The sequence below is a fragment of the Phalacrocorax carbo genome, chromosome 1 (genome assembly GCF_963921805.1).
Source record: "Phalacrocorax carbo chromosome 1, bPhaCar2.1, whole genome shotgun sequence".
NCBI classification, from domain to species: domain Eukaryota; kingdom Metazoa; phylum Chordata; class Aves; order Suliformes; family Phalacrocoracidae; genus Phalacrocorax; species Phalacrocorax carbo.
Genome location: NC_087513.1, coordinates 151,196,384 through 151,217,063, shown reverse-complemented (window position 1 = coordinate 151,217,063; position 20,680 = coordinate 151,196,384). Strand labels below are relative to the sequence as shown.

At 43.0% G+C, this 20,680-nt stretch overlaps 1 protein-coding gene across 1 annotated transcript in view; it reads left to right on the top strand.

Moving 5' to 3' along the window:
• The window catches only part of TMEM255B (transmembrane protein 255B), a 70,525-nt gene that overhangs the window by 39,917 nt on the left and 9,928 nt on the right, over window positions 1–20,680 (top strand). Inside the window, exons 5-7 of the mRNA XM_064446145.1 lie at window positions 11,670–11,750; window positions 15,675–15,760; window positions 18,803–18,962. Of these exons, the coding sequence (XP_064302215.1) occupies window positions 11,670–11,750; window positions 15,675–15,760; window positions 18,803–18,962 (327 nt within the window). The remainder of the gene's footprint in view (window positions 1–11,669; window positions 11,751–15,674; window positions 15,761–18,802; window positions 18,963–20,680) is intronic.

Genomic DNA, 20,680 nt, shown 5'->3' with positions numbered 1-20,680 from the left:
TGAAAAAAGGGTATTTGAAGAGGATTCAACCTCTCTTAATAGAACTATATCCATCTGAGAACAGGCCTGTCTGTCTACATCAAGAATAGACCTGTCTGTGCTCATCGTCTAGCAATGGGGCAGCTACAGCATCTGGAGGCTTTTCATTTGACTGTAGCAGTACTACCAGCCCAGAAATCTCCCCCAAATAAGGGAGAGTGAGACTGAGGCTACCACTACAAAACATTTTAAATAGAAGAAAAATCAATGAGGAAATACAAAGTAAAACAGATTCATGTATGCATGTTCTTCAGCCTTGACAATATACAGGTACTCTGAGTATTTGCTGGTTTGAAAGAGCTGAAACAAATATCTAGTGTTCCCAAGCATTAAGAGAACAGGATTCTGTAGATCTAGTATTTCAAATTAAATAGAAATCCTAAAAAGAGCCCTTGGAAAGCATAGTGTGAAGTAAATCTGGTTTGTGAGGGTGAAGAAGTGTTTAAGCCACACCAGCTGCTTTTCCTATTTTCAGCACTGGAGTTGGGTTATTTCAGCGTTGCAGACGAGACAAACAGGGTCCCTAGGCAGGAGCCCAGCATTTCTGGAGGAAGATTAGCTCATAAGTTAAGTTCATGCAGAGCAGACAGAGAAGCATGAGGAAGGGTAAGTGGTGACTGCAGTCGAGTGAAATTCGCAGCATGACCTCACCCAAAGTATGTAAACAAATACTGTCCTGACTGCCTCCTAAGTATTTACAAAACTGGGAATGTGTTATTTGCACCAGGGGGTCACTAAGGTCTTGTAGTAACAGTCGGGGTATGGCATGGACAGAAGCATTCCATCTCCCTGTCTCACTCTACATCCCTTTGAAGAGTTGCTCAACTGTACATTTGGGAACCCTTGACTTTGAAGGCAGAAGCAGTACATGTAGAAGGTGAATCAACACACACTAGCCAAGTCTGCTGCTTAGGTCAAAAGAACATGTGAAAATCTAATTCTACGGCTTATAGTTTCTTAATATAGTTTGCTAATTATTGGCTTAATTTTGAAAAAATGGAAAAAAATTTGAAAATATTCTATTCCTGATGTTCCAGTCCATTGTAGCCCTTAGCAGTAGGATAACCTCAGGGCTAGGCTGGTGCACCTAAGTAAGACTGTGGGAGTCCAGAAATGGCTTGCTCTTTGTTTTTAGCACTCACCCTTCCAAATCCCAGACAGCATGCACTGTGCACTCCCTGACGTCCCGGGACTTTCTGTATTGTTAGTCATTGTGATGGTCTCAAGAGGACAAAACACAGAAGAAAAAGCAGGAAACAAACACTGGTATCACAGGGGAGGAAAACTGCTGAAATGCAGAAATGGCAAGACTTGGAGGCCCACTTGATAAAATAAAACTAAACTGTCATTTGGATTCAAAAGCTGATGGTGAGCTTGGTGGCAATGAGACAAAAACTGTTAATAAACCCAGGAAAGGCTCTCTTGGTGCATGGTCAAAATGTGAAGCAGGTAGGAATTATCAAATAATCATTTAGATTGGAAAAGGCCTTTCAGGTCATCAAGTCCAACCATAAACTTAACACTGCCACGTCCACCAGTACAGTTCTTTTTCTTCCCATAACTGTACTTTCCCAACTTCCTTTATTCTGAATAAAATTCAGATATTTTTTTTTTACAGTTCCTGTCTTTCAGGCATTTCTCCATAGTGTTTGGGACTTTTATTTTCTATCATCTGGACTTTCTTTCAGGGCCATAGTTTTTTAAAACCTGGGGATTTGTAGCAACCACAGCATCCCAGATTGCTGTCAGCCAAATACTTACAGCCAATTTATTATGTATTTTGAATTTCTTAATAAATGAGAGAGACAGAGATGCAATGGCTCTTTCAAGTACCAGCCCCTTTAGCATCCCTGGCACTGACTGAAAGAGTACTTCTGCTCAACCCAGTGCAGCAAAGACCAGGAGCTGATGCCTGGCACTCCCATAAGAGCAGCCCCTGACGTTGATGGGAGAGAAAAGAGCCCACTGAGCCCCATGGTGGTGGTGGGCAGCCCCAGGGCACTGGCCAGTCCAAGGAGGCACCTTTTCCTGTGGGAGCACATGCTCCCTTGTGCCCACAGGCTCCTGCAGTTAGTCAGTGATGCCTCTCTTCACAGCTGCTCTCTGAAATGCAAAGAGTATTAAAATGATGCCATTACTTACAGAAGTAAATGTCAATGAAGCATGTAAGCAGTAGATTTTAGTAACTACCTGTAAACTATGTGTACAAAAATTTAACATCTCATGAATTATGGGTAAGGCATTCTGTTGTTCTACCAGGAGGTTAAAGATTCTTTATCAAGCATAAGCAAAAACGTAGCTCTGTAAGAAACTAGCCAGCTTAAAATGGTTATTGTAATTAGTTTATTTTCTTTTCCATCAGTTGATATGGGTTCAATATTTAGAAATCTGGAATTGGGGAGTTCGGGGGGGGGGTGTATTATTTCTGCTCCTTTCATAGAATAGTGAAATTATACAAAATAAATTGTTTTCTGAAAGCCTCTTCTGCTCCAGAAATTACAAACTGAAAACTGAATTGCATGTTTACCTGCCAACAAGTAAAAGCCCAAAGCAATTGTCAAAAAACCCCACCCTTGTTTCTGGTTCCAGAAGGTATAATCGTACGCTTTATGTGGGAGTTGCAAGGCTGGGGAGCAGAGAGAAGTATAAGATGGTTTGTTTCTTAAAGTTGATACCCCCTCACCACAGTACTGAGGATACTGACCTGTACCTTAGACTCAGATGTTCCATAATACCCATCTTGTCACAGCCAATATGGAAGCTGTTCATAAAATTTTAAAAATGCACCTTTTTTTTTGTTTATGAGTGAAAGCACAAAAGATGTTTGTATTAATCACTCCTATGTATCCCTGGGATCTCCTAGCAGTGGTCTTCCTCAGGAGACACCCATCTTATTGAGAATGTTTTTGAAAAAGACTGAGAAACAGCTCTTGGTCAGAGACAGGAATGACAAAAGATCTGTAGCATTTCCGCTCATTATTTGTAAAGGGTGGGATCCCATCAGTTTTAGCTCAGGTCTTCAGACAGTGGTCCAGTCTGCCTGCTTTCCCAGACACCTAATATGTTGGCACCTCCTTTCATGAGATTCTTCTGTCTTTTGTGTGAAAACTCTCAGATCCGTATGCTCCCATGTGCTATGTGCTGTGAGACAGTCAATGTGAGGCAGACACAGATACCTATGGTTCCTCTAGCCCTCCAGAAAAGCATAAAATCTATTTGCTAATAACATCTATTTGTTCATATTTGGATGCCTGATTTCAGAAAGTTAGCAGAGGGCCTGATCTTGAAGGGAGTGATAATCTCCAGAACACCCAGCTGTTGGCAGAGGGCTGAGCTGGCACTGAAGGGTTACGTTTCGGTTTGCTTTTAGGATTAAACTTGAAAAATCTTGGCAGCTCCCTCTCCTATTCATTGCTGGCTATGCTGTAGATGGAAAAGACCTACAAAAATATTGTAGGAAGAAAACAGAAAATTAGAAACTTCAAATTAATGAGCCACTAAAAACATTAGCCTGGTTTTGGACTTCTCAATTTTATCTATATTTGTCATTTACATGTGCCCAGGACTGTTCTGTGGTCCCCAGGCCAACTGGCATGGTGGAGCCCACGTCCTTACTCTTAAAGTCTCTTAGAGCCACAGGCAGCATGGCAATGTCCAAATTACTTACTGGGAATGGTTCTTGGCCCATGCTAGTTTCCAAAACATGCCCAGAAATTATTTTGGAAGAGTAGTAGTTTGCCCAGGCCAAGGCCATCGCAGGCACAGTTCTAACAACTTAATGGGCTAGGTGATTGAGTTTCAGGCCTGAGAACATTCCCTGGCACTGATTAATCTACACTTCTATTGATGCAGCCATGGAAGCTAAGATTAAATAAATACTGAAATTGGAAAAAATAGCCTTCGCTATATAATTATCTCAATAAAGTTTTAGCCATGTTTTGTGTCTGTAAAGTATGGCATACATTTCAATCAGTACAGTTTATGCTATATCTCAGTTTTCGGAAAGTGGACTTACACATAAGGGAGATGGAATTTTCCTTATGTTATCCAAAATATATGTGTTCTCCAAGGAAACAAAACCTGGAATAGAAAAACCTACTTTCGATACCCCAGTGAAGAGCCATACAACCTCCTCCCCTACAGACATTGTATCAAATCCACCAAAGATACTGTTCAAAGAATACTTTCCTTACATGAATAACGTATTGCAATGCTCCCACCATCAAAGGTAATGTGGTTTTTTTATTGTATGCTCTTAAAAGAAAGCAACCAACCAAACCAAAACCCTCTATATTTGGACCAAATCTCCTCTTTCTTGGCATAAAGCCTCCCCTCTTAGCCATCTGTTCATCACTCCCTGATTCTAATACATATACAAGCAAAATATTGAAATAAAACCCATGCAAGATCAGGGACTGCTACAGTTCGTTCTGTAGCATTCAAGGCTGAGCAATTCTGATTTGCCTGAAATTAAAGGGAATTACTGGATGTCCGGATTTTGACACCTCTGAAAATTTTAACCCAAAGTCTAGTATGACTAATGTTAGGTCTTGTAGGAGCCATGAGAGTCAAATCTCAGAAGCTTGTGGATGTTCTTCAGTAGCCTGATCTTGATCTCTTTCTGCTGAATTCGGCAGCAAGCCTGCTTTTGACTTCAGTGCATCAAGTTGTCATACTGAGTGCCGCAAGTTCAGAAGTATTTCCCAGCACAGCATATTACATGATCAGATTTTACCAGGATCAGCCATTGTTACTGGAACAGAGCTATGCAATACCTCCCCTAATCTGTAATAGTATTATATGATAAATAGTGCATTCCCCTTCTCTGCTTCTTTGAGTAGCTCTCTTTAACTGGAAATGGGCAGGTGGGAAAGATCTGTTCATTGGAGCTCTGCTCATATACACAGCGCACAAACACCAGTGGGCTGGCAAAAAGAGGAAGAATTCTGTATAAAAATGTAGTTGCATGCTTGAGTTTGTTTACTGATATAAAGAAAAAATGGCTGGGTTTCATTCAACCCTTCTGAGCACTGGAAAATATGATTTCTTAGCTAATTGTGCTTGTTATTGTTGCTGTTATTTGTTATCTGTGTTACCACAGAGCCTAAGAGTGATAGTCATCTTTTCTGCTCTGTGTCTACATAGTCAGGTCTTTCTTATTATATGCTGATGCTATTTTTACTTTATGTATGAATGTGTTTGTGTATAATGGGCAGATACAGTCAGATTGCCATCAGTCTAAGTTTAGAAAATGTTTTTTAATATAACCTTACTTATTTCTATACAATGATAACTGGTGATAGAATATTGTTGCTATATACTTTTAAGCCCCTGATAATAGATGAAATATATATATACACTTACATATATAATATGTGAAAGTAGCTCTGTCTCTACCAGTATTTCTATAAGCAGTAGAATCAAATGGAATCAAGGTCTGGTAGGTATCTTATATTATATTATATATCCTATACACAGCCTGCAGTGAGCAATATAAAAATATAAAGTATTTTCTGAGCAGTCTGTCAGGAATACTTTTATAGCTTTGAAGTATATCTCATTTGTCTTTGTTATCAGAGAGGCCAATAAAATCCAATGGGTGTTAATGCAGTGTGACATACTGTTGGATAATTTTTAAGCTCTTTTTAATGTCTGTGTGGTGCCTTATTCATATAAACACCTTAGTATAAGGTGTTTCATATAAACTCCTGTTTGTCTACCCTAATAGGCGGACAGACCACAACACCTCTGTGGCATGAAAATCTAATTCAAACAGCAGCTTTTACCAGTGCAACCTTTCAACATCCCAATGTACCTCTACTTAAAAGCTGCATGCTTTAGGTGTTGAGTTCTGTGGGTGTCTGGATAAAGTCAATGTTACCTAATCTCTGTTCTTTTTATACACTCAATCATCACTTATTTGATTTAGGGTCGCCAGACTGATTGAACATACAAATGCATTTAGAAGAACAGACTGAATGCAGAAAGCTGGGTTTACTATTGCGGCAGGCTTGCTTTTCAGAATTAGGTGCAAGAAGGAGAGTACTTGTTTGCTGTGATTGTGCATGCAAGCTTATTAACTATATTCACAGTGGTTGCTTCCATGTCACAGCTCTGACCTTTTAGCTGCACAGCAATATGAAGTGAAAATAGTGGGTATGGATTAATCAATCACCTCTCTCCTCAGGGAACAGTGCTGCTTCCAGTCACAAGCGTGCCTGTGCTAAAAGACCAAACCAATAAAAGGACCAATTTCTTTTTTAAGAGGAAGGAGCTGTAAAGGGCAGGAAAGCTGTGTGATCAGGGCCAAGGTGAGGCTCCTCCTGTACTTGATAGAGGCAGGTTAGACAGCTTTCTCACTGCCTTTAACAAGATACAGAGTTGTCCAAGGGGAGGATTAACATTCGGGGCCATACACAACCTCCTGGTGTGGTGTGGTGGTGTCACTCATCAGCATCCTGCAGTAAGGGCATGCATTCCCAGAAGGTAAGGTGAGGGAGCACCTGTCTCCAGGTGCAAAGGTATATTTGCTAGGTTGGCAACCTGTGGTACTTTGAGAGGACTTGTTAGTTTGCTCATATCCTGAAGTAGGCTCTGACCCTCTTCACGAAAACAGAGTTGCTGAGGCTGGGCGGCACCTCTGGAGGTTGTCTAATCCAACCCCGCTGCTCAGAGCACTGCCAACTAGAGCTGTTTGCTCAGAACTGTGTCCACTTGAGCTTTGGGTACCTCCAGGGATGGAGACTCCACAACCACTCTGGGAAACCTTTCCCAGTGTTTAATCACCTATAAAGTAAAAAAGTTTCTTCTTATGTTCGAAGGGAATTTCTTTTATTTCATTTTGTGCCTATTGCCTCTTGCCCTTTTCCTTGGCACCACTGAGAATAGTCTGGCTCCATCTTTACTTCCCCATCAGTTATTGATACACATTGATAAGGTACACCTGAGCCTTCTCTTCTCTAGGCTGAACAGTCCGAGCTCTCAGCTTCTTTTACAACAGATATTCCAGTCTGTTAATTATCTTCATGGTCATTTTCTTCACTCACTGTAGTATGTCCATGTCTTTCTCATACTGGGGAGACCAGAACTGGACCCAGTATTCCAGATATGTCTCACCAGTGCTGAGCAGAGGAAGGATCACCTCCCTGGACCTGCTGGTGATGCTTTTCCTAATACACACAAAGATACTGTGGGCCTTTCTTGTCACAAAGGCGCATTGCTGGCTCATGTTTAACCTGCTGCCCACCAAGACGCCCAGGTCCTTCTCTATAAAGCTGCTTTTCAGATGGTCAGCTGCCAGCCCTTTCTGGAGCATGGGATTATTCCTCCCCAGGTGCAAGATTTAGCATTTCCCTGTGCTGAATTTCTTGAGGTTTCTGTGGGCCATTTCTCCAGCCCAGGTCCTTCTGAATGATAGCACAATCCTCTGGTGTTTCAGCCACTCCTCCCAGTTTTGTATCATCTACAAGCTTGCAGAGGATGCACTCTACCCATCATCCAGTTCAGTAATTAAGGTGTTACACAATATTGTCACCAGTATTGACCCCTGGGGTAGACCACTATTGAATGGCCTCCAGCTGGACTTCATGTCACTCATCTCAACACCATGACCCCAGCAGTTCTGCCAGCATTCAGTCCACCTCACTGCCCATTTATTTAGCCTGTACTCTATCAGCTTGTCTGTGAGAGACTGCCAAAGGCCTTACTGAAGTGAAGAAAAACCACATCCAGAAGCTCCACTCATCCACCAAGCCAGTCACATCCATGTAGAAGGCTAACAGGTTGGTCAGATACGGTTCTCCCTTTGCAAATCCATGTTGACTACTCCCAGTCACCTTCCTGTCCTTGAGATGTTTGGAAATGTTTTCCAGGATTATTTGTGCCATCACCTTCCCACCAGTGTCTCATGCCCTGGATTCTCTTTCTTGACGTTCTTGAAAACAGGAGTGACATTTGCTTTCTTCAAGTACTCAGAAATCTTCCCTGAACACCATGACCTTTCAAAGCTAACTGAGAGTGGCTTTGCGTTGACATTGAGCCTCCTCGTGGGTGCATTCCATCAGGTCCCATGGACTTGTGTATCTCCAGTCTGTTTAAACATTACCTAACCTGGTCCTCCTCCAGCAAGGGTCTTTCTTGCCCCAGATTTTCCCACTGGTCTCGTTTGAAGACTGAGGCATAGAAGGCATTGAGTACTTTGTCCTTTACCATGTATTTTGTTATGAGGTCATCTGCCTCATTCAGTAGTGTGCCCATATTTTTTCTAATCTTTCTTTTGCTGCTAGTACACCTGTAGAAGCCCTTCTTGTTGCCCTTTGCAGCCCTCGCTGAATTGAACTCCAGACGGGTTTGGCTTTCCTAACCCCATCCCTACATCCTCATATAATTTCTCTATTTTCCTCCTTGGTGACTTTCCCCTGATTGCACTCCTTGTACACTTCTTTTTTGTGTCTGAGTTATATCAGGAACCCCTCGTTCATCCAGTCAGGCTTCCTGCTGCCTTTGCTTGATTTCTTGCTTGTTGGGATGAACTGATCTTAATCTTGCAGGAGGTGATCTTTGAATATCAACCACCTCCCCTGGACCCCAGTGCTTTCCAAGACTGTATCCCATGGGATTCTTCCAAGCAGATCCCTGAATAGGCCAGAGTCTCCTTTGCTGAAGTCTGGGGTTGGGATCCTGCTTTTTTCCCTGCTTTCACCTCTCCAGATCCTGAGCTCCACTGTCTCATTATCAGGGCAAGGATGCCCCTGAACTTCACATCTCTGACCAATCCTTCCTTGTTTGTAAGTATGAGGTCCAGCAGAGCTCCTCTCCTTGTCAGCTCCTTCATCGTCCAAGTTAGGAAGTCATTGCTAATGCTCTCCAGAACCCTTCTGGATTACTTGTGCCCTGCTGTGTTGTCCCTGCAGCAGATACATTGTGTCTCCCCCAGATGTCAGGGTAAAGTCCTTTACTACTTTGAAGTAGTAAAGTAATTAAAGTACTCCATGAGCACGTGGGCCTGTGAGTGCAACACTTCTTCCAGTTGTCTGAAAAGTCTCATCTACTTTTTCCTGATCAGGAAGTCTATAGAAGACACCCTTGGTCTGGCCTGTAATACTGACATATAAGCTCTCAGCTGGCTCATCTGCCCCTAGGCAGAGCTCTGTGCATTCTTCCTGCTTTCTGTCATAAAAAAGCAACTCCTTTTTCCATCATCCTACATGTCATTCCTAAAAAGCCTGTATCCATCCAGCGCTCCAGTCCTGTGAGCTATCTTACCACATCTCTGTGATCCCAATGAGATCATTGCCTGTGACTGCACACAAACCTCAAACTGTTTTTCATGCTGTGTGTTAGTGTACAGACAATTCAAAGATTGCTAAGCTTCCCAGAAAAGGGGTGAGAGCTTTCCTTGTGCTGTCCTATGGGTTCTTCCGTATTAATGTGCATACACTTGAAATGGGCCCTATTTAGCTCTGTTATGTTGTTTATGAGATTTCTCTTGTCCACATCACCCTGTTCACTTTACTTCTCTCATTGGTCCACTACTTCCTCACTTGATAGTTGGTCCTCATCTCCCTCCCCTCTTGCTCCTAATTTAAAGCACTCATCACCAGTTATCTAGATTGTAGGCAAAAATGCTTTTGTCCTGATTAGTCAGGTGGATCCCATCTCTTCCACGAAGTCCTTGGTCATGAAAGATACTCTCATGGTCATAAAAGCCAAATTCCTGTTACTGACTCCAGATGCACAGCCAATTCTTGACCTGCTGGATCCATCCAACCCTCCTCAAGCCATTTCTCCTCACCAGCAGGACTGAGAACACTGCTTGGGCTCGGTGCCCTTGACCGTTGCCTCCTTCCAGGATCTTCCAGGATCATACTGAAAGTTGTTATTGTTGTGAATATGGTGGACATCAGTTCTTCATGGATTTGCTCTTCATGACAGAAAAAGCCATTTCTACTGCTCACTCCCCTTTTCTCTCATTTCATCACCATACAACAGATGAAATCAACATTGGAGTATGATATTCTATGAAAGAAGGGCAGCACAGCCTTTGGCTGATCCTATACTTGCTGTGCTAGCAGAGAAACTACCACCCTGTTAGTCCTCCCAACCAGATCTGTCCCTGGAAGTCATGCCTAAAGGCTAATGCTTTCCCAGGCCTATAGAAGAATGCTGCCTTAGTTCAAGACATGGCATGCTGTTCGTGTGGTATTTGCTTTTCCTCTAGAGAAAAAGAGTTACTGAAGCATTTTTTCTTACTTGTGTGATATAAATATTTTTGGATGCAGGAAGCTAACCTTTTCCTAACCCTTGGGAGTTGGTGTCTAAAATTCCTTGCGTTTGCCAGGGTAATCAGAAAGGCAAAGAAGCTAATGGATGAGCTTTATTCATTGACCTATGTGCATTCCTGCCTAGCTCTGCATTTTTACTGATGATGTATTTTGGGTCAGCAGATTTATACAGTTCACACTTCATTATCCAACAAGCATAAGATACTCAAAGTGATCTTAAGTAGTGCAGATCTTTCGCAATTTCAGGGTTATTCCTGGATGGGTCATAAAGCTTTAAAATGCAATGAAAGTTAATCAGCACAGATTTCTGCTAACAACTTAAGTAGTCATTTGCTTGTAAGTTAGCATTCAAAGAGGGGACAGCACATAGTGGGCTTCAATCTTCTCTCTTGGAAGTGGTCCGACTGACACACTGGAGAGCATCTGAGTGCTTTTGAAGGCACAGATCATGACCTAGGACTAGATAAGTGGCAGAAAGTTGAAAAAGACTTCCTTTGCCAATGTAATTAATTCCCACACTTTGCTTTGGAGTAGACATCTGATCACAGAGGACTCTTTTGTCATCAAATCCTCCCTAGGCAATTATGGTCTAGTCCTGAAACTGGCCGAGGTGTGCAGCCTCTAGCCTTAAAGTGGCCGTTCGCCAAGTTTGGAAACACACATCTTCCATCTGGCCAAGGATATTTCATTGTGTTCTTCCTTTATATCAACTTGTGGGAACTGTTACAAGCAAAATATGAAATATGAGCAGTGAATGCAATAAGCATAAATGGAAAATAACGCGAAATCAAACTTAGTGCAAATTATTTCCCCTTTATGCCCTCATTTCTTCATCATTCTTTGTTTTGCTTTTGGGGTTTGAAGTGTACAGTAAGTGGAATGCTTGAAGTATTAGCTATTTTACTTTGTTTTCTGTAGGGACATTGTTGAAATCCTTTAAAAAGCAAGTCTTGTATCTTGAAGACAAACAGCAAAGTAATTCTTTCTGCTAGGTAAGAAACTGTATGAGAAAGAGTGACTGGACCACTCTCATACAGCAGTACGATTTGACGTCAGGGAAGGAGCGGTTAAATGCCAGGGGTGATGTCTTCTTAAAAGAGGTGACTGTACAGTGAAGAATAAATGACACTCACATAGCTTAGTGGCAGAACAAGGAAGGAAGATGTAACCCTGTTGAGAGCCATTCTGGAAAGAAAACCAACATGGGGGTGTGTGAGCTGCTTACCCAAGTGTCTGCATTGGCTACAGCTCCCCAGAGCTGTAAGCATCTGGCATGGGGACATGGGACACGGTACCTTTGCAATTCCTCCAGACCAAGTACTTTCTTGGCTGTTTTTCTCTTTACAGGAGCCCAGACCTTTGTATAACAAAAGGTGCCAGTTTTATTCAAGTGGTATAGGATTCCTGTATGATGCTTACCAGACAGAGGTAAAAAAAACTCATCATATGTTTGTTTCTGCTGTGTTTAGAGGGGCTGGGGAGGAGGGAGGCGGTGTTTGAGAGCATGTCTGTACATGTAGGTCATGGGTTGATAGAAACCCTACTGTTTTTTCTCCCACAAGTGACTCCCTACTTGTCCAAGCCTCTGATGACTACAGATCATTACAACCAGTGAGGTTTTGAGTTATCATCAGTGTTTCTATCCAGTACATTCCTCTGGGACTGGAATGATTCCTAGTCCATCTATACTATATAACTGTCTGGAATGTATTTGTCACATTGGCATCTTTCCCTAAGGAGGTTTTTGTAGACTTCAAGTGGAATAGGAAATATCTACATGAATCCATTTGCATTGTCCAGAAGACTTGAAATCTTCTCTGTATTTATCCAGCACGGGCCAAGAATGTCAGCGGTTTGAATGCCGCTTTTTTATTACCTCAATGATATTAACATGCTCGGAAAAGTGCCCATACCCAAATGGCTAGCCTCCTGAGAAGTCCAGATTTAGTTTCTTTTCCTATTTTTCATTTTATTATTGTGGTAAATTGGTGAGAGTGAAAGGAAATCAAGCAGAGCAGGATTGAAAACAGCTAAACAGCAGTATAACTTACAAAAAGCCAGATGTCCTTCATCACCATTCCTCCCATGTCTAAGAAAAAGTGTACAGGGAATGTTACCGTTAATAATTCCAGACAGCTTAGCAAAGTATATTACCAGGTTAAGCAGCTAATAATGCTTAAATCTTGCTGCTCCGGCACCCTGTTATTGATTCCAGAAGATGCATGACAAAAATATTTCATTAGCGTCTGTGCCTAAAGATCTACCCAGGCAAACTTATGATCTGTGACAATACCCTTTTCTATAAGTTTTAATCCATCCTCTTCTAAAGTGTGTATGCACACTCAGACACAGACATGGCCTGAGAAATGCTTCTGATTACTGTAATAAGCATGTAGCTGGCGTCACACTGACCACAACACCCAGCAGGTGACCCCAGCCTCGGGCTTCTGGCCAGACAGGATTCCCCAGTTCTGCAGATCCTGGGAATGTCTAAAGTTGGGCCACCCAGAGCTCCTTGCTCTATTCTGGCAAAACCCCCATATCTTTTAAGAGCATAGTTAGTTTGTAATAATGTTCTTGTCTGGTTGTCCACTGATCTGGAGTCAGCAAATGCTAATTCAGAGTTAATGATCCATGGCATTTGAACTTGGCTTTCGCTTTTCCAAAGTTAGCCAGCTAGTGAGCATGGGACATGTGCTGCATGCCAGGTGAACACCTAACTAGGAAAGCAGATTGTTTACTGAGTGCAAATTTCCTTTTAATTGCCATCTCTAGTCTGTGAGTGGTCTCTAGCTCATGTAGTTTGCCCTATTTCAGTTCTTCTCTTTGCTCAAAGCAGAAATAATTTGATTTTCTTGAAATTACCATGAGGTGAGAACATCTCTTCAGTTGGTGCTGAGGGGATAGACAGGCACAAACAGCCAGAACATGAAAAAGCTAAATGTCTGGTCACTGAAATGAAATAATAGGTCTTGACATGCAGAATACCCACAAATGGCCCGTATCCACCTCCCTTGCTCACACCGCACAGTAATTTGTTTATTTTGGTTTATTCACTGTTCTCCTAAAAAGGAGTGTCTTGCTCTTTGCCTGTTTTAAAAATGCAGTGATAAAAATAGACAACTACAGTAACTCCCTTGGCCAATAATACAATACGTCTCATAGCCTAGAAGCAGCTAAAAATATGTTTAAGATCTTGTCGATCTCCCTCTTTAATACTTCTAGCTATCTACAATAAAAAGGGCAAACTGGCCTTATTGATGCTCAGAGAGGGGAAAAACACTTTTATTTCCTATCAGCAGTGGTCCCCAAAGCCATGCATCAGAAAAATCCACCTTTTTAGCAGCCCACTCCAATCCCAATCATCCATGTGTAATGGGAAAAGGGTATTTTAACCATGCAGGTCCTAGGCCATTTTGACTGCATACAGGTAGTCAAAACCAAAGTCTTAAGTTACGCTCAGTGCACTAGGGCATCCCCGCAAAATGGCTGTGTATTGCCAATGGCTGCGGATGCATTGGCACACTCTGCTCCAGGATCAGTTTTCTGACTGCTTTGAGAAGTAGCCAGGCGTGATGTTTCAGTCACTTCTGAGATGGATCTTGATTGAGCTGATGCAGTTATTGACGGCAGCACACTCCTCTTCTGCAGTAAATTGCAGCTCACGCTGAAGACAGCTGCAGCTGAATATGACTTAAGGCCAACAAAGCCCTTATGGGAAATTCCAGTAAGTTCTGACACAATAGAACAAGGTTGATGAAGCGAGGTCCTATCTCAGGGTGGGATATTCTTGTGACAAGTGGAATGTGTCTGTATCAGGCTGTGAGCTCCAGTTCCAGATTGCAACTTATACTGAGACTGTCCTTTCATAACCTAACTTTCATTTTGTATTAGAAGAGCTGATTTGTGTAAGACACTAACCACAGGTTCAGCCTTGTCCTGGGCAGCAAAGCAATCCCAAGGCATCATTTTAACTTTAGCTTTGTCACCCAACTTCCACTGCTCAAGCAAATCCTGGTAAAGACAAGCGTGGCAAGTCTGAGACCAGCTGCAAGATGAACTTTCTCTGGTGCTGAGTGTGTGTGTTCAAGGCTTTCCTTTTTGCTGTGAACAAACACGTGGGAGTACAGAGTCGACAGCAGTGGCAGTTTTCACACTGAAGAGGATACACAGATCCAGAACAGGGGAGCTGAGAAACATCTAGTTTAACAACTCCTGTGGAGACTGTCCCTCAGACTAACACATTCGTGGCTAAGCCGAACTGTCTGGCAGAAGCTTTTCAAAAGCAGGCATGTATTCTTAAGCATGCTCCTTCTGTTTTTTCATTATGAGGAATTTTCCATTCAATAATGCATTTTTTTTGCATTTTGTGAACAAAATACTTCTTAGTGGTTACAGTACATTTTTTTTCTATCAGAATAGAAACTATAGAAAGAATGTGTTTTCTGACCTGCTAACTTTTAAAACCTGACAGTTCTCCAGCATTTCAAAGTCAATAAGATTAAAATCTCAGGAAAAACTAGCCTTACATATAAAATATTTCAGTTGGTCTGTAGTGCCAAATAGAAGTGATTAATGTTTACCACACTTAAGGAGTCATTAAAATTATTACTTGTCTGGATGGAGAGTGGCTTACATGTGCCTACCTTTATTGTTCTAACATCTGTCCATCCCTGCAATTGCTGCTCACACAAACAAACCTTTTCAGTTTTCTGTCCAAGAGCCTGCAGTAAATGGCAGTAAAGTGACAGTAAAATTTGCTGGACTGCCTGGATCTTTTCAGAGCGGCTTTGTTTGCGGGTTTGGAGATTGTTCTTCTTGTTGTTGTTCCTAATTATTTTCTTCTTCAAGAGGATGTTACTGAAAGGAGAGAGCTCCCATTTATTAGAAGCTGTTCAGATGAATTGGCTTCCTTGCCCATTTCCCCACTACAATGGACTGGTATTCCTATCCAGTTCAGTGGCTTGCGGTGGTATATCTCTTAGGGCCCATGGTCCCTGCATCACAGCCATAGGGATCTGCATCTCAAGCTGCAAACTCTGGGTCTTGGCAAAATACACCAGGCAGTGCAGCAAAGTGCTTGAAAAGTCAGGCAGCCCTGGCTGCAGGTCAGTGCTGGGGACTCTGGGTTCCATAGTGCAAATGCCCCAAGACTCAGGGACTGATGTCCCAAATGAAACTCCTCAGGGATGCCCTTCTGCCCTGCAGTCATGGATTTTGGAATCTCAGGATCTTTCTGCACAACAGGTAATAAAACCTGACACCGCAGTAGCTGCTTCTTTGCGGTCAATAGGATGATTCTCACAACACTGAAACACTGAGAATAAAAGTCAGTCTCTTCTTTCTTGGCAGGTGACATGCTATACCTTAAACAGCAAGTGCCAGCTGAAAGTAAAGAGTAACACATGCTATTGCTGTGACCTGTACAACTGTGAGAAGTAAGTACCTGTGCGCAGTCAATGGCCTCCGACGAATCCTTGGGTTTTTGTCCCTCCTCTTAAACGATAGGGAGAGGTGCCCTTAGGCCTGGAGAAGCCACACAAGAGGCTTGTATGCTGAGCAATCCAGTTCCTCTGTGGTTCAAATCCTGATGCCAGCAGAGAAGAGGTCAGGGGTTGCATATTAGTGTTGGCATTATTTCAGTTTCTTTTTCTTTAAATATGTCCATAAGCTCTTTGTTGTGTGATCAAAATCAGCCATAGCCCTGTCAAGATTTACTGTTGATCTTGTAATGCAATTTTTCCATTAGATTTAATGAACACTTTTTTTTTCCCCTACCACACTGGGGGAAACAAAATGAATAGCAACATGGGTGTCCATGAGCAGAGATTACGTTGTAGGCCTATGCAGAGCTCTTTTGTTAGCAACAGCCTCTGTAGGCGTGGGATTTTGCTACATTCTCATAGGCTAGATACAGAGGGTCTTGTGAGTGTTTTCTGAAACTGTCCATTTGACTTAACCATTACGAAAGCGTGAAATGTCAGAAGATAGGAGAGAAAAAGTGTAGCTATGCTTACAAAGATCAGCTGAAGGTCAGCACAGGGTTGCCATGCAGCGATTTAACAGGAGTAAAAAAGGTGGTTAGGAAACTATATCACAGCAAAGTCCAAGGGTTTATAATGTGGAAGACAGGTGAAATGAACTCGCACAACTGACTGGCCACCTGGCACACAGAGATTTCAGCTGCAAGCAGCATCATGTCTTGCCACACACAAGAGACTGGGGAGTATTTCACAGAGCAGTTCTTCTGCCTGACTCACCGTCTGCACACCTCACTATCATCTTACCATGCACTCGCAAGCAACCTCTGCAACCTGCTACAGCTCACCCAGTCACTCTTCCTTCTTTCCCTCTATGTATTTCTCATCTTTCTTCCTTCCTACGACTGCTGTTTTATTTTGGTTTTGCCTCCTTTTCACATGCTAGCAGCCCTGAATAACCCCAGTCCCCTGTAAGCTCTGGCTAGCATGCTGCCAGGCGTGAACATTTTAGGTGTAGGGGAATGAGGCTGATACAGTGAGGCTTCTACACACAGCTTCTGCATGAAGGAGTAGCTCTTGCCCAGATCCTGACTCAACTAGAGAAGCAAAATGAACTTTGGCACTAGAGGGAAGTCTTCTATGCAATATGTATTTCTGATGCACGCAAGAGACACAAAGTGAGTGCAGGTCTGTGGAATGGATTTAATCTCCCTGTGAATGATAGAGTCTTTTGCTTCTGTAAGAAGTGTTAAATCTGGGCATGATGGAAGTATACAAAACAAATAACATGGGAAAGGTAGAGTATGCACAACTTTGGTGCCTTTTCTATGATAGACAGATGATGGGACAACATAGTTGCAATGCAGTGTGTTTGTACTGAGAGTGCTTTCTTCCATGGTACACAACTAACTGCTGCAGGTTAACACTGAATTGAATACAGAAAAGAACAGGGGTCTTAAAGGGGTGAAAGCATTCAGAGTTACCAGGTAAAGTGACTGAAACTCTGTTCCTTAAAGCATAAGGTAGAACCAAGGAGAGATCAGGAATACTCCCCATCCAGATGGAGATCCTCAGTGTCATTTTTCTAAGTCATTGGGTTTGTCTAAGCACCTGGGACTGATCACTGCTGTGACAATATTCAGTTATATAATTAAACATGCGTTCTGCCATTGTCAGCAATCCACAGTGGACAGCAAGGTCTTAGGGCACCAGCATGGACTAATCCAGAGTAAAGAAGCAGTCTTGCTGCACTACAGACTCAGCAATTCCTGTTCATGGGATGGTTAGAGAGAAGTAGGAGGAGACGCAGTCACATGAAGTGACTTGGTGTCAACCGTGCACTATACAGGTATGCAGGCAGGATCGCAAGTCAGATTTCCTCAGCCTCCTGGCAGCTGAAGCTAAAGGTTTATTTAGTTAAGCAACATCTGGGCTCATTATAGGGCCCAAGTGAACTCAACAGTAGCAGATCCACAATGCCAAAACCATGACCCACAAAAAATTATTGGACATCTCCAGGTATGACTGTGTTTGGCTTGGTTCTTCCCAGAAATGTTATGGGTTTTTCCACGTTGCTACCTTCCTCTGCAGAGCTTTCCCTAACCACTGTCTCCACTGCTGCCCTGTGTGCTGGGGATGGAGGAACAGAAGAGCGAGCACAAACTGCTCACTTCTGGTTTCCACCATAATCTGATGGCAATTTCCTAACAGTGCAAAAACAGACTTGGCATTTAAAAAATCTTTCCAACTCAAGTAACTGGTTTGGGAGCTCATTAGCGGTCTAGCATTAAGGCAGGTACTGGAAAGAACTTCAGGAAACTTTGGTTACAAATTTTGTAGTAGGACGTTTCTGACTTTGGGCAAGACAGTGAGGATTAACTTCACAACATGCCTGATTTACAATAGCCAGTGCAGTGTAGAAATATGAACAAAGATTTCTGGATAGTACAATCCATAGTGAAAAGGCACATCATTATACTGTACTGAGTTGCATCCGTTAATTTGGAACCACAGACACCATAAACAAATGTAGCCAGCTGGCAAAATCTCCCTTCCTGTGGTTGAATTAATGCTTAAGCAACTTGCCTCCCCCAGTTTCATAGATGCCAGGAGATTTCCAGGTGAGCTAGGAAAAAAAACAATGCTAAGCATACTTTAGCTGGTAGCTAAATGACAAGGGCAGCATCTGTGTGCCAGGACTATGCCTGTGTTCAGAGAACCCGAGTGAAAAAAAGGAAGAGTCCCTGCTGGTGCACACCACCAGTCAGCCAAGATAGGATTGGTATTAGTTGGACTACGTTTTTAATGCTGGCATTAGCAGAGCCAATTTTTTTCTACAGTAGGGCTTTCTCCAATTCATCTGAGCAGTGTTTGGTGGGAGTGTGGATGAACTACTTTGCCAAAAAGGAAAGTAAGCAGGAGGGATTCGGATCCTCTGGGGCTCTGTATTTTGTGCAAAACCATTCTCACCTCAGTGATGTTTTCTGCATTCCCTTTCAGTTCAGAGCAGTCCTCCAGCTACTATGAATTTCTCGGTGTGAGCAGCTGTCAGGACGTGGTTCACCTGTACCGGTTGCTGTGGTCCTCCACAGTCCTCAACATCATCGGGTTGTTTCTGGGGATTATTACCGCAGCCATTCTTGGGGCATTTAAAGACATGGTAAGGCTCACAGTCTTTTGCCTTATGTGAGGGCTTCTGTGCTTGTTAACATTATCAAATGGGTTAAAACCAAGGAAGCAGAAGTGTATGAAAGAGGCACTTTACACATATTTCCTGTGTGATCTGGGAGGCTGGAGTCATATCTTTAGGCTAAGCTGTTGCCAGCTGCTCACAGCTAAGTAGGTCAATCCTGGTCAAATACATGAATGGAAGGGAAAAAACACGCATCTGTGTGAACAGGTGCTGGTGATTTTCTTGGTGGCATCTTTTTTACCTTCTAATTCAGCATTGAACATGTGGGCCAGCACAAGTGTTCAAGGATGCTGGGCTGTAGCTACCACGTAAAATACAAGTCCTAGGTGTGACTATTTAATCTTACGAAGTTCTTTTCCCAAGAATGGGGATTAACTCTGAAGTACCAGTTAAGATTTTATTTAAACGGTTGTATTCAGGTAAAATTAGCCTCCTCTTTTGTTTCACTAAGGTGTGCCACCCTCTAACTGCTCCCTGTGCCACACCACCATGTTTTGCTGATGTGAACCACTTCAGAAGAGGCTGGGTGCTAGGAGGGATGCTATAATACAGTGCTTCATCTGCCTAGATTTTCTGACATGTTAAAGGGTGAAGTAGCTGTTCCTGGGATTATCAATGTCAGCGGTCATGTTTGCTAAAGCAGTGCCTAAAGACCATCCAAGTGGCCCATGATCTACTAGGCACTCAGAAGAGTAGATGGTCCCAGCCCAAAATGCTTCCAAACTAAATGGGCAGAGGCGTGGGGGTGGAGGTGAAATGCAGGAGCCGAAGGGAGGCGTGATAGCAGCACAGATCACCTTAGATCCATGATGTTTCTGGTGACTATTCCAGAGGAGAAAACTAAATAGGAAGACAGGTGAAAGGAAAGAAGAGAGGATGGAGCAGGGAAGAGAAAGCAAGAGAGATGGGTGAGATGTACACCAGGGCGCAAACGAGAAGGAAGGGGCTGCTCAGAGCTGGCACCCAGTGAGCCAAGGACCCAGTCAGACTGGAGGCCATCCCCACACTGCATCCCTTAGCAAGCATGTCCAGGCTATCTATCTACAATATGTGTTGGGTGCTTAAAACCATGTGACAGAGCAGGGCCATATGATTTACTTGAAATTCACCTTTGTTAAGAGTTGCAAGATGTTTGCTGGAAATATTCTTGTCTCTAGCTGAAGAAGTCATTACCCCACTCTACTCAGCGCTTGTTAGGCCACACCTGGAGTACTGCGTACAGTTCTGGTCCCCTCTATACAAAAAGGATGTGGACAGGCTGGAAGGGGTCCAGAGAAGGGCTGCCAAGATGATCAAAGGATTGGGAAGCCTGCCATGTGAGGATAGGCTGGGAGAACAGGATTTGTTCAGCCTTGAGAAAAGGAGGCTCAGAGGGGATCTCATCCCCATGTACCAGTACTTAAGGGGCAGCTACAAAGAAGATGGAGACTCCCTTTTTACAAGGAGTCCCATGGAGAGGACAAGGGGGAATGGACACAAGTTGCTCTTGGGGAGATTCCGACTGGACACGAGAGGGAAATTTTTCATAGTGAGGACAGTCACCATTGGAATAATCTCCCCAGGGAAGTGGTTGACTCGGCCACATTGGACACTTTCAAGAGTCGCCTGGACAGGGTGCTGCGCCATCTCATCTAGACTGTGCTCTTCCTAGAAAGGTCAAACTAGATGATCCCTGAGGTCCCTTC